A 13,683-nucleotide genomic window follows, 5' to 3' on the forward strand; every position below is an offset into this window, starting at 1 on the left:
ACCATTCTGGCACAGTATTTTTTTCATGTGTCCAGAACACACACAAAATATTGCTAGTACCAACAGTACCATATAGTTAGGATAGATGTAATTAAAGCAGAAATGAGGGTTCTTGATACATTACAGGAATTCATTTAGAATCCTTCCATAAAACCATACAGGTGTTATGTGCTAGAATGTGAATAAAATAAAACTGTGACCTTGATTACACATTTAACTGTAAATTCCAGCAGCCATGGACATGATACAGATTCCTCATACAGAACATCTACAATGATAAAGCTTGATTCTTCTATATGAAACATTTCCTTACTTCCAGTAAAACTCCATTTTCCAGCTAAACAACAGTGTCTCTGAACTGCAGATTAAGCAATAGCTTCATTGCTTTATAAAAGGCAACAATTATTTGGTGCATTATCTTTAGATGCACCAAATATTCAGTACTGTTACCCTAACTGAATGAGAAATGAACTGTTTGAGCCTGCTAGCTCTTAAATCTAATCATAATCTCTTTTTTGCAATCCTCACCTGACGTATATTCAAATGAAAGAGAGAACCTAAATACTTATAACAAGCTGCTTGAAAGTAAAATCAAGAAATATTAATCAGAAATAAAAATTCAAATTTGGTTGTTGAACAATCTAATATCAAGATGGTATATTGCTATAACACATGATTTTAACAAGGAATTGATGGAAGCATTAAAAGGCTACTCTCTACCCACACTGCAAAGTGAACTGTTTTTAAGCAAGACTATGAACAGTATCATGTACTGGTCAAACAACCATGTAAATCAAGTTGATCAGCAGTGCAGTAACCAATGGAGCAACAATTAAATTGATGGTTCCTACTCTCTGGTACCCTTTCTTTTGAGCAATGTAAATAGCTTCAGCTGAACAGTTAAAGCCCTGCAGGAAAAGATAAACCTGCCAAACCGAGGGAAACAATCATGCAACATGGTGTAGTGCAAAAGATTTTTTACAACATTCAGAGTATGCATTCATTTTTTTTTTTTTTAATCTTGTTTTGTTCTTCTATTGCTGTTTAAAAAATTTTGGCTGCTCATAAGACCTCTATAGTTTTGGGGAAAAAAAAATCCTGAAAGTCTTTCTTAAATACTCTTTGGTCAATGGACTATTAATTTTAAAATAATTAGTAATTCAAATTTCTTTACCCATCACATGAATTTTTGTTTGTGTAATTGGGGAAAAAATCATAGAAATTAGAATATTTATTATTATAATATACCTTCATTGCATCTCTATCTTCTCTATTTCAAAGCTTTAGCATATTAATATTAAAGTACATGTAGGGTTTTAATTGTCTAGACATCACAGTGATTTTTTTCCTTTTTTACCTTTGTCTGTTTTCAAAACTACAAAACTTGTTCACAAAGGGAAAGTACAAAATAATTACTGAATAGATCTAAGCAAGATTTTTGTATCATCCTTAACATTTTTTTATTTTCATGTATAAAAGTTTTTAACTTGTCTTTCCACAGTAATTGTTTGACAGGAGTAATTTTATGACTTAGGATGACTTATTTTGCAGTCCCCACTGCATAACACTGCCCACTACTTAATTACTTCTATGTCAAACTAGAAATTATATCTACTTCTTACAAGAACTAGTTTTTTCAAAGTCCCAAATGACTTCTGTTCTGAAAACTCTATGCCTAAAAGAATAGGAAAGACCTAATGACTCAACACAACTTCCATTTTAAGAATACAGTCTGAAAAAATCAGAGAAGCATTTGTTGCACAGAAGAAAAAGCCCAAATTATTTACAATATTTTTTCTTTCTTATGAATACACTTGCAACTTTGTTCGTTCAATCAAGCTTTTTTATAATAGTATATGAAAAGCTTGAAGAAATATGTTATCAGTAAGAAAAGTGTTTTACAACAAGAATGTAACTGTATATTCACTTTAAGTCTTGCTGGCAGTGAGAATGAAGCTGGACAGGAGTATTTTCACAGCAGATTGGTATACTTGTCTCCCTAAAGTGGGCAGCAATCATATCCTCCTGATATGTTCATCTAAATGTTTTGAGATGTCAAATTCATTTCTTTTCTCAGTTACTTTCTTGGGGTTTGATTACTACTTAGTAATTCCTGACATAATTTTTCTTCCTAGTAAGTGGCTATCCTGCAGATTAGGCATAGCATTTAAAAATAAATTATGGACTCAGAAGTCATTCAGGTGCTTCAGCTATGCATTTCCTTAAGAAATCTAGGAAGCAAGCTATTGCAAGCTTATGATTTACTCCAGTTTAATTTCTACAATTGCTCCACTGCCTTTTATCTTGATACATCTTTTCACTACCTTTGTAATAACTCTAAGATAATTACTTCCTCATCATTGTCTAAGGAGACAACAGAAACAAGAACTTCTTGGGGTTTAAGCTTATGTGAATCTACTTATCTACTTTACAACCTAGAAAACTTAATCCATTCCCAATTGGAATGACTTTTTGTTTGCACTAGGGTCTGTTTATGTTGTGAGCACAGAGAAATTTTGTCTCAAATTAAACTGATCTGCTCACTCTTTGAAGGCTTTCACTACCCAGACTGCAATAAATGGATAGATTCTGTTTTCACATGTTGCCTATAGCCCAGAGTACTTCTTTATCATTGCAATATGTGACAGTTACACTGGGAATAGAACAGTCAAAGCTGGCACGAGTCAGCTATTTTCTCCTAAGATTTGGTTGGTCCCACATGATAGTTAAAAAAAAAACAAAAACAAAAACAACTCAATCAAAACTACTACAAAGCCATAGTCTAATGTAGAATTCTGCATGTTCTTCCAGACTACCTCCTGTACTGCTATAAACACAACCCATTTCCACAATGGTTCCTCCCCACATACATTATTAACATTAAATTTTTCCTGCATTTCAAATCAAAAAATCTATTCTTGCTACTAATGGCCAAACTCATATTTTCTATTTAATAGAATGGTAAGTCTCATCTTTTCTTCTGTATAATTCTTCTGATTTTAATAGTTACATACAGCACTGGAGGCATTCAGTAAAGCAAGTCTTGTACTCACATGGGACCATTGAAGATGAGTGGTTTTCTGACTCTCAACACTTTCTAACACCCATGAAAGGAATAGCAATACAGTCTCTTCTTTCAGGACAATTATTGTTATGCCTGGAAAGTTGAATCACAGTGTAGTTGGTTACTTCTGAGAACAGCCAGAAAAATTGATGCTGAGAGTTCACCGGCTTGTCTGGCTCTCTCATTTCCAGTCATACTCCAGTGTTCCAGCTTCAGTCTTCCCTAGTCCTTTCCACTTCAGAAACATGAGATTTTGTCACTTACAGCCACAAACTCTTCCTCCTCTTTACGAGGGCTGACAGGTGTTATCTATCCCAACTAAGGGTCTGCAGAGCTGTAAAATCTCACAATCTTGAAATCTCTCCCTCCTTTTTATTCTCCAGAGCCTAAAGGGAAGCAGAATTTCTTTTTCCCAAGCAGATTGTTTCTCCTCTTCTGTCTCTCTTGAGGTTATCTCAGCCTCTATAACCATGATAAAACATAGTTCTGTATATGTCCTCCCCACACGTTACTTCCTACATAACTGATGCATTCCAGGTATGGTGGAGTTGTGATGATTTCAATTGACTTTGCAAAAGATGTAGGGCAGCCATGGGAAAATATCAGTGCTGAGGCTTATGTGTGCTGTGAATGGAATCTATTTGATGACTTGTCACAGAGGAACAAAATTTTTTCTGTGTTAAAGGAAACAGAGTCCTGAAGCTTTTCCTCAAATCCTCTCATGAAACCCTTCACAGCCAGCACCTACTGCTATTCCACAAATACTTCACTAAAACATGAGCTGACATGCAGTTTATAAATTGTAGCAATTGAGAAATAAATATCATTTGAAGAAAACTTTTTGTTTTCTCAGAAACAAGATAAAGTGAAGGAAATAATAGGATGAAAGGGTAATCTGCAAATTGGAAAGCAAACAGAGTATGACAGTCTAAGTAGCTGTCCGGTTCTGAGACCAGCCTATTTGGTTTCTCCAAACCAAATGTGATGTTATGTGATTCCCTTAACTAAGATTACACTCTTAGTTACAAAAAATGCCAGAGAGGGGAGTCCAGTGAAATCCCACTCTTCCCCTATAGATGGAGACCTGCATTTGTCCAGCTCAAAGATGACCTTTGGCACATCCTCAGTAAATGCCATCCCATGGCTCTTACAAATATTCAACACTCAGGAAAGGTATACTTCAAATTATTGGGTGCTGAGGGACAGGGAGAAGTGAGGGGTGTGGAGTGCTGTTAAGTTCCTATAATCTTAACTGGTTGTTCCTAGGCATTAAACATGAATATCAGAACAAAAGCATTTTTCAGTTAGTATAACTTCAAATATTAAAAAAAGTAGGAGTTAAGATTTCTTACCTGTAGTTTTACAGGATATATCTGGGTTTTTTACCATTTAGAAAAATCTCGCTTCACCTGAAGAATAATGGCTTTAAGAAGCCATTCAAATTTTATTAAAAAAAAAAAAAAAAGAGAGAAATAGAAACATGAATTTATTAAAAATTATAAAGTATTAATCATGGTATTGTCGTATAAATACAAGTTAAAAAAAAAGAAGAAATAGGATTGTAGAATAATTATTCTTCCTTAATCTGACCAAAGGACAGGCATTTTGCAGTTAATCAAACAAAATCCACATAAAAGAAATATTTTTATAGAGACAAATATTTCTGCTGAAGATGATTCTGTTTACTCCATTCAAATGCATTATAGTTTGATTTTCAAAGGATGACAAAAGTTTGCAAATACTCTATTTTTTTTTCCTTCATTGCAACTTTAATTTTGAGATTGACAGCTAATAAGCTATGTCACTTTATTTGTCCCACTAAAACCCTGTTTCTTCAGTTTTCTTTGTTTTTAGGAAATGTAATAGGGCCATAAGATGAAAATCCAGATATCCATTTCCTTCTGACACATTTATTCTTCTGAATATTTTTTTTTTAAGAATCACCTGTTTTTACTATGCCATTTAAAATGCACCAACTCAGGTATGATTTTGGAATTTCCTTTCAACCCTTGCCTACTATGAAATGAATAAGAAAACTATTAGCAGAAGTGCAAGGCAATAGTAAGAAGCTGTTTAAAATATTTCCACCTTCAATAAAATGCTAATTGCAATGCACCCTTATTTCTATTTGCATGTAACTAGGAGTATTTCTGGAAGATGGGTTAAATGGTCCACTAATTTCACACATAGAAGAGATGTTCACTAAATATCCACACTGACCTAATAGGACTTTTATAATAATAATCAATCTCAACACATGAACAATATATCAATATAAATCAAGACTTGCTACAATCTGCTTATACAAATATCTACTTCCAGTTTCAAAAGGAATAAGAGACTAGACCTTAATCAAATAACAACTCTGATCTGTATTTTTATAAATAATCTCATGAACTACTGCTTCATAGAGTAGTTCCTGAGAGAAAAAAAAAAAAAAATCACAAGATTTGCATTTTATCAACAGAAAATGGGCCACCAAATTGTCATTATACAACAGTGATGACAGTTTATCTTCTGTGTTTCCTCCCTCCATAGATTTTCATCATTAAGAAATAAAAATGGTCTCCAGGAATCAAAAGACTCATGAGATGGGAAGCCATTCAAATATGAATTCTACTCAGCATATCTTGTGGGAATAATATTGATATCTCAGCACAGAAAACATTGATTGGTATATTGCATATCTTGAGGACCAATGTCTATAAATTTTAAATATTTCAATCCTATTCTTCACAGAGTCATCTATTTTATTGTTTTTCTAAGGTAACAGAAAGGCCACACTCTCCAGAAAAGAAGAAAAATCTTAATTTTATGCTTTCAAATTAGGTGACAAAATGGGTGTCTTGCTGAAAATACATGAGATGAAAACATTTTGGAACATCAACAGTTAAACCAGTCACTGTACTAATTAGAAATGAGCAATAATTTATAAAGATTCACAATTAGACACAGCTTAGTCAAATCAGCCTTATGACAGAGGCATGTCAATCAGTGACTAATTAAAAATAGAATTTTCTTAAATTTCCTGAATATCTGTACAAAAATTGAAGAAAAAGCACAGAGAATTAGAATGTGCCCAGCATAATGTATCACAGCACTAGTGGCCAAAAAACCTCTTTTGCCATACGACAATACAGCAATACACCTACCTAGTATCATATAAATTTACTGAAATTGCTCCACTTATCCCTCCACTTCTCCATCATCTGGATTTTTAATTACCAGCAACAGCTATAAAGAAATCCACCTTCTCACAAATGATGAGCCAATGAACCAACAGCTACATACAGAGCCTTCAGAACTCCTTAACCTTTCCCCCTCCGTCCCCCCCACTATATTCACTAGGGCTTAGACAGCCAAAAGGTACACAAAAAACCAAAAAAAAAACCCCCAAAAACCAAAAAAAAACCCACAAAAAACCCCACAAACCCTCTAAAATCAAGCAACAGTCATATCACCATGACTTAGAAAAATCACCACAGGAATCCTCCTAGAATCCTTAGCAATACCCTACCTCACCAATAACCACACCCACCCTGTGTTTATGTTATTTGAATGGTCTTAATACAAGATATGAAAAAAGCACTAATATAGACTTACATTGTTAAACTCAGCACAGGGCCGCTAATATTCCAACCTTCAGACCTCCTTAAATGTCTGCATTGAAGAAAAACGATACAGCTTCAGAACTACAAAGGGCAAGTTACTTTGGTCTTTTGTCTTAACTGCAGGATACTCAAATCCTGGTATTAGTTCACAGTAGCATGCCAGCAGATTATTAATCAGAGTACTTATGGACAGCTGCTTAAACTAACAACTTCTCTAATACTTTGTATTTTTTCACCTCTTGCTGCTACTACGCAGGATAACATTTCCTCCTGGAGCCCTTTCATAGAATGTCTGGATTCTAGAAAAGTAACAAAAGATCTGAAACCTGTTATACTACCAAACCACGCTGTTTCTATGTATCTGAGCACATCTTGTGTTGTTCAGCCTATGTAGGTGTTATTCCTACTCTCTGAAGAGGGAATTCGGAGCAGTAAAAACAGTTTTCAGGGATATTCTGTTTACCTAAAAGGAATACTATTGCTGCTCTGATGCACATGTAGTAGCTACTGTCAAAATCATTACTTTCCAAGAAAAATAAGGAAGTAGTGGTACAGTAGCTGAGAAGCCAATCATTTTAAGTGCTGATCTGAAGAAAAAATTCCAAATCCCATTTTAACTGGGATATTTACATGTATTATATACATAGTAGGAGTAGGAACACACTGACGTTAGTGCACTCATCAGTGTGGCTCATTATGTAGCAAAGCAGACCACACAGCAGCTCCAACTCTAAAATTAAACACTTCCTGGAAAGGGTGTAGCCTCTAAAAGAACTGTTGGTGCCTTGATGGCACAGAAGTAACAGACAATGTATTTTATTTTGGGCTTTTCATTGTAAGGTAGAAGCTCAAGAAAGCACATCCATTTATTCTACCTTCCAGCGCATGGGTTTTTTGATTTTTCATATGGAGGCTGCTGTTACAGTTCTGAATGGTAAGTTAAATGCTAGATAATTATTTTAGGGCATGTACATTGGTTTGAGGTGAAATCTTACACATACTTTACGTTGCAGATCTGTTGATTCCAGATGTGTCACCGTAAAAAGTGGGGCTTCAGAATTATTGTGTTCATGCTTTACAGGTTATGGCTTACCTCCATGAACACTATGCAAACTAATTTTCACTTCCATTCCTTAGTGCTGTAGTTTTGACTGAAATAAAGACTGCATGGTTCATTTTCATGACAAAGGCACAGAAAATGTGCGCTTCTTTCTGCCCCCACCACCACCACCACCCAGCACTTGGCAAGCAATGCAAGTTCAGATCTGATTTATTTTTGAAGTGTTCAGACGTTTTCCTTTTTTTTCTGAGAGATTTTTCTTTTTAAATGAGAAAGTCTTTTGAAAGAACAGTATTTTAAGACAGCAGTATGTAAAAAAACCCACACTGCAGTTCTTTGCTTGGCAAGGAGAGCTAGAGGGAAAATTGCTTAAGAACGTTTGAAGCACTGCTGTTTACTCCAGCAACTATAGAACAGGACTTGCAAAACCTTTTATTTTAGACTCAAGAGACTGGACAAATGATGAATCAGTAGATGATTTTCTTGCCGTTATTTTTCTTCCAGGTATGTTCAGAAGCACCTGCATGTACTTCGAGCTGCTTCCTAAAAGGGGGGGCTATTCCGGATTTGCTGTGCAAAAGATAAAACAGTGCCTTCACCGGGCACCACCACCATTACCCCCCAAGACCCACTTTACTGACGCGCGTACTCCAGCGACCACATCCACCACAGCAGCGGACACAGGTGTAGAAGCATCTCTTCGCTGGTGACAAAGGACTATTGTGTTTGTGTCACGTCGCTCGGAGCCCCCGGAGGACTCCTGCTCCCACCGCACGGTTCCCCGCTCGGCGGGGAAAGCTCTTCCCCAGAGAAGGTGTCATGCTGGGCACTGCGTCCCGCCCCCCCCGTCCCCAGCCCGCGACTGGGGCAGCCTGACACCCCCCTTCACCACCCCCGCTGCCGGGCGGGCAGCTCCGTCCGCCGCCTGTCCAAGAGCCCTCGGGGGGCTGGGGACGAGGCCAGCCAGGGCGGGAGACGTGGAGGGCTCCGCTGCGCCGCGTCCCGCCGACTCTCACCCCCCCGCAGCCCCCACATCGGGAGGCACAGACCCCCACGACGCGGGGATCCTCTTCTCCTCCAGAGCCCCCCCCCCCCCCCCCCCCCGAGAAACTTATTCTGCCCTTGCGGGCGGGCTCCCCGCGGCCGCTACCCCCGACGGCACCGGAAGGGTGCCGGTCCCTTACCTGGCGGCTGCCGGGGCGCTCCCTCACGGCGAGCGGCGGCGGGGCGCGCCGCAGCCGGGGCTGCCTCTGCCGCCACCTTCACAGCCCCCTCCCGAGGTGAGCGATGCGCGGGGTGGCGGCGGGGAGCGGACGGGGAGCCGTGACATTTAACCGGGGAGCCTCTCCTCCCTGCCGGGCTGGGCGGACGATCACCGCCCTCCTCTCCGCGGGCAGGCTGAGGCGCAGGACGAAGCCCAGTCCATCCCCGGAGACCCAGACGCAGCGCGCTGCCCGAGCCGCCGGCGGCTCCACTCCTCTCCTGTCCTCTCCTCCCGTTTGGCAATCGCCGCTGCGACTTCTCTGCAGCGGGGGACGAGAGACGCAGCAACCGCAGCAGGGCAGCAGGGGAGAGGGCTGGGCTGGCCACCTACCCCTCGGCGGCGCCAGGCGCCAGGGGGACAGCAGCGGGGCGCAGTGGCGAACGGGCGAGGCGGCGGCGGCAGAGCGGGGCGGTAGCGCCAGCTCGAGGTGAGGGCGGGCGGGCGGTGGGGCGGGGAGGAGGGGGCGCGTCTCTGTCAGAGGCGGAGCGGCTCCTTCCGCGCGGCGGCTCACACGCCGGCGAGTGCCGCCGAGGCAGAGCGGTTCGCGGAGTACCGGGCGGGCGAGGCACCCACCCCTATCCCAGCGACTGCTGGGCCCGCGGACAGGTGTCCCCGGCCGTGGCCGCGCCGTGGGCAGGCGGCCGCCGGCCTTTATTAACCCTCCCCGCCCTGAGGAGGGAGCGCGTGCGGCGCCCCCGCAGCCCCGCAAGACGCGGTGCCCCCGCCTCTCCGACGCGGGCGGCGGCGCATCTGATACCCCCTCTTCCATCCTTGCTCCCGCCCCTCCGCGTTCCGGGGAGAGCAGGGCGGCTCCGCGGCGCGGAGGTCGGGGCGCCCCCGGCTCCGCGGGGTGCCGCGGTTCGGAGGGTGTCTCCCTCGGGAGCGGGGGCGCGCGCGGGGGAGGCAGACCCGCCCGGCTGGGCCGCCATTTCGAGGGCGGCGCGGTGAGGGGGCGCGGGCTCGCGGCCGGCGGGACCCCGCGGCTCGCACCGGGACCGTCCCGCTGCACGCCCGACGGCGCCGCTCGGGGCCGCTCCGGGCACGCTCCGGGAGAGGCGGCGGGAGAGACGAGGGCACCGTCCGGCGGGTGAGGGGGCGCCGGCGCCTCGGGGAGGCCCCGCGGGCACGGGCTGGCTGGGGTCTGGCGCGGCGCCGCGGCGGGCACGGGCTGGACAGGACGGGGGCTGCGGAGCGATGACCGTCGCCGTCGGCCTTGTGTTCTGCAGGCGGCCGCGTCCGAGGCTTCCCCAGGACCGTGCTGCGGAGAGGACGCTGACCCCGTCGGTGGTGTGAGGGCGTCTCCAGCCTCCTCGTCTCTTGCTTGGCTTGCGCTTGCTGCTGGAAGAGCTGTTGCTGGCCCCGTTCCTCCCTGCACTTGCGGAAGTTAGTGCTTCATGGGGTTTGGAGCTCCGTACCTCACTCTGCGTTCTTTGTACTCTTTGAAATAGTTGGATTTAACACATTTTATAATGGAGGACGTGGAGTGTCAGGTTTACACTGAGCAAGTCAGGAGCAGCAATACCAGGTCCCTAAGATGATCCTAAGAACGATCTGTTACTTCTTTTTATTTATTTTTTTTTTTTTTAAAGTGGCAGCAATCCGTATCCCTGTCCAGACAGAAAGCTGTCTGGAGACTGCAGTCCTCAGAAACCTGCATGTTCTAAAACGGACGAAACGGACGAAAAATTTATTTGATTGAGCAATTTCACTTACCGGTAGGAGCAGTGAAATGAAGGTTACAAAGAATCAAATAGTAGCTGTGAGTCGTGCAATACTTGCATTCTCTCTTTCACAAATGCACGGTTGAGTGTGTGCACATACACAGTTTGCACAGCTTTTTACTAACGTAACAGGGTGTGAGGAAAATGAAAACATACATAACCCAGACATGTGATGTTGAAAGACGTAGAATGAAGGAAACTAACACAAATGAAACATAGTCCTTTATTCTTTTACCACCAATGTCCAAGGTTATGTGTTTGGGTTTTTTGTGTGGTTTTTTTTCAAGCAACATCCCCAAGCACTAGCCCTGATAACTAGCCATATTTCAGAGATAGAAAATTGTTGTCTTTACAGCAGCAGCTTTTCCATTTAGCTTCTTTAGTCAGCTTCAGGATTAATTTCAGTCTTACCAAGACTTCCTGCTTCCTCTTGGCTCCTTCTGTGGCATAAGACACACAGACAGGGAGACAAACCAAAGGCCAGTTACCTTTAGCCATTAAAAAATATGACGTGACTTTAAAGAGCAGTATCTTGATGCTGATTTGACATCTGATCATGCTGTAAAACACATAATGCAGTCATCAATGGAATGAAGCACTGTTAATCCAGAATGATGCTAAACATCCATGCAGGAGAACTGTGGTTTATACTGCATTATAGGGTGCAATAATAAGAAGGAATGATCCATAATGAAATGATTGAGAGTTCCGGGAAAGTTGAGAGAACACTGGAAAATGATACCTGGTTTTATTTTCCATAAAATAAACGCCCTGTTTTCTAGATTCAAAAGTAATTAACTCACTGACTTCTTTCAATTAACCCATTTTTATAAAGCACTGACAGCATAGTGCAGTATTCCTTGAACTGGTTTCAAATTGAGTGCACAATGACAGTAATTAGTATTGAGTCCCAGCTATTTAACAGTAATTAGTTTAAAAAAAAAAAAAAATCCAGAAAAAAATTATTTCTGTGGAGGGCTAGTAACAGCTATTCTGAGGAAATTACACTAATATGCAGTAGAAATTCCATATTGCATATAGAAGTTTCTAAAATTTGCCAGTTCAGTGTAATTTTTCTGAAGACATATAAACAGCAAGATAAAGTAGTACATCTACTCCAAGGAGTGTACTGACAATGAGAAATGAGAGATTCTTCTGAATATTGCTGCCTTTAGAGTGTTACTCTAAGTAGAAGACAAAGCAAGATAGCTGTACATAAGAACTGGATTATTACAAAATAAAACTAAAAACAAGAAAATGCTAAGGTTATCACTGGGGCCCTTGGAGTTGTTCTTGAAGAAAGGAGATGCTACAGGTGAAATCTGGAAAAAAGTAAAGACTGAAACTTAAGCAGAAGGGATCACCAAAAGGAACTTCATTAAACAATGGAGCTAAAGAAAGCTTTAACTACACTCCTGTGTCTCTTCAGTAAAATCTCAGTTGAGATGACCAGATGAGTGTATTGCGGATATTTTGTGATTCATAAAATGTACTTTTGCAGTAAGATGCCCAACCTTAGGGCAGCTTGAGAAGCTTGCCGTTCGCTTTCACTTGTAGGTGTTTGGGTTTCGGAAGAGATGAAACAACATTGCAGAAAAAGAAATCAAATGTTTCTGTATTGCTGGCCATTCCGTCAGGGCTCCATATAAAAAGCAAAGCTCATGAGACTTTTTTTCCTCTCAGGAGGTATGTGCATAATGCAATCTAAAAGCATTTTCAAAAGTGCCCATTAGCTCTTAATTGGAAAGGGACTTTGAAAGGGTGCTGTACTTCTATTTTGCCATAAGGTCTGGAAAAGGAAAGAAAAATATCACAACCATACTTTCTTTGTGATTAACTCTGAAAAAGAAGTTCTTACAAAAACAAGAATGATTATGCATTTATCTTAGACTGTATTTTAAGTAAAGATTACAGTGCCTCTTAAAATGAAATTAAATAATCTTTGAATCACTGAAAATTTAATACAAAATATTAAATGTACTAAAATGCTTCAGCTATTTTTAGTTATCTTGTAAAGATTTCATTCAGTCACTGTACTGGCCCTCAGTGGTTTCTGTAGCAAGTATTTGGTATCTACAATAAGTTTTTTTCAGATTTTTAGCAATGCTTAACCTTATGAATCTGTGAAGATCTGGGCTCATAACGGTGTACTCGTGGGTGGTTTTGCCCCAGTTTCTAGCATGATATTTGGCATCTAGCTAGGATGAAATCATGGATTGATTCATGGTTTGGACCTTATCATTTGGACATTATCAGACTATCTACAAAGAGACATAAATACATTAAAGAAGATTAAAAATAAGAAAAAATTATTTAGCATTCACATATACTTATTAGTATATGGCTTAAAGTTTTCAAAAAGTGATTTCAATGAAAAATGAACTCAAAAATTCAAATTTTAAGCATTTTCAAAATAAATGTATATTAAAAATGCTGATCACCTACTAATTTACAGTTTCTTATGAAAAATTATATTTTGAAAAATTAATATTCCTTTTACAATATGAAATTATTCCTAACTCTGAAAGAGAACTCAAAAATAAACTGGCAATCAAAGATACTTTTTTTCCCATGACCTACTTCTTACACTGCCACTAATTTCATTCAAGATCTAATATCTTCTTAGTTCACCTCTTTTTACAAACACTTCTCCATTTGACTGTTTGGCAAGTAGTTTGAGTGGAGCTAACAAATGTTCTGCTGAATTAAATATAGTCAGTGGATTATAAGGAAACCCTGCTTCGTTCCTTTAAAGCCTGCACTTGCAGTGTCTCTGCATGTAGGATGAAATATGCAATCAGTGTCTAAATCTTCAGAATCGAAGGGTGGGCACCGTGTGTTGTGTAGCTCTTCTAACTGTGGACAGAGTATGTTGCCTAGCAGGTGGTGGAGGTGAGACTGTTGCCATCCATGCCAAAGATGACATTCATAGCTTGCTGAATGAGAAAAGGACCTGTGCTGGA

The 13,683-nt window shown here is 41.1% G+C and overlaps 2 protein-coding genes across 3 annotated transcripts in view; one reads left to right on the plus strand and one right to left on the minus strand.

The window, feature by feature from the left end:
• LINGO2 (leucine rich repeat and Ig domain containing 2) overlaps positions 1–9,943 on the minus strand; it is a 487,296-nt gene extending 477,353 nt beyond the window's left edge. The window contains exons 1-3 of one of the 2 annotated variants that reach the window (XM_086869686.1): positions 8,920–9,943; positions 6,668–6,724; positions 4,417–4,487 (exon numbers count right to left, since the gene is read on the minus strand). The gene's annotated coding sequence lies outside the window, so the exon portion shown is untranslated. The remainder of the gene's footprint in view (positions 1–4,416; positions 4,488–6,667; positions 6,725–8,919) is intronic. The other variant, XM_086869687.1, reaches the window with a different exon arrangement.
• On the plus strand, positions 9,023–11,501 carry LOC147648320 (uncharacterized). Its single transcript, XM_086869689.1, has 2 exons — positions 9,023–9,426; positions 10,226–11,501. Exons 1-2 carry the CDS (start codon positions 9,023–9,025, stop codon positions 10,290–10,292), a joined length of 471 nt encoding a protein of 156 aa, XP_086725815.1. The 3' UTR covers positions 10,293–11,501.
• The last annotated feature ends 2,182 nt before the right edge of the window (positions 11,502–13,683 follow it).

This window comes from Cyanistes caeruleus, chromosome Z (genome assembly GCF_971803275.1).
Source record: "Cyanistes caeruleus chromosome Z, bCyaCae1.hap1.1, whole genome shotgun sequence".
NCBI classification, from domain to species: Eukaryota; Metazoa; Chordata; class Aves; order Passeriformes; family Paridae; genus Cyanistes; species Cyanistes caeruleus.

Excerpts from the sequence above, each read along its gene's own strand:
- LOC147648320 (XM_086869689.1), top strand. The coding sequence starts at position 9,023 with ATGCGCGGGGTGGCGGCGGGGAGCGGACGGGGAGCCGTGACATTTAAC. Across the intron at positions 9,427-10,225 it reads GGCGGTAGCGCCAGCTCGAG|GCGGCCGCGTCCGAGGCTTC; the intron begins GTGAGGGCGGGC and ends TGTGTTCTGCAG.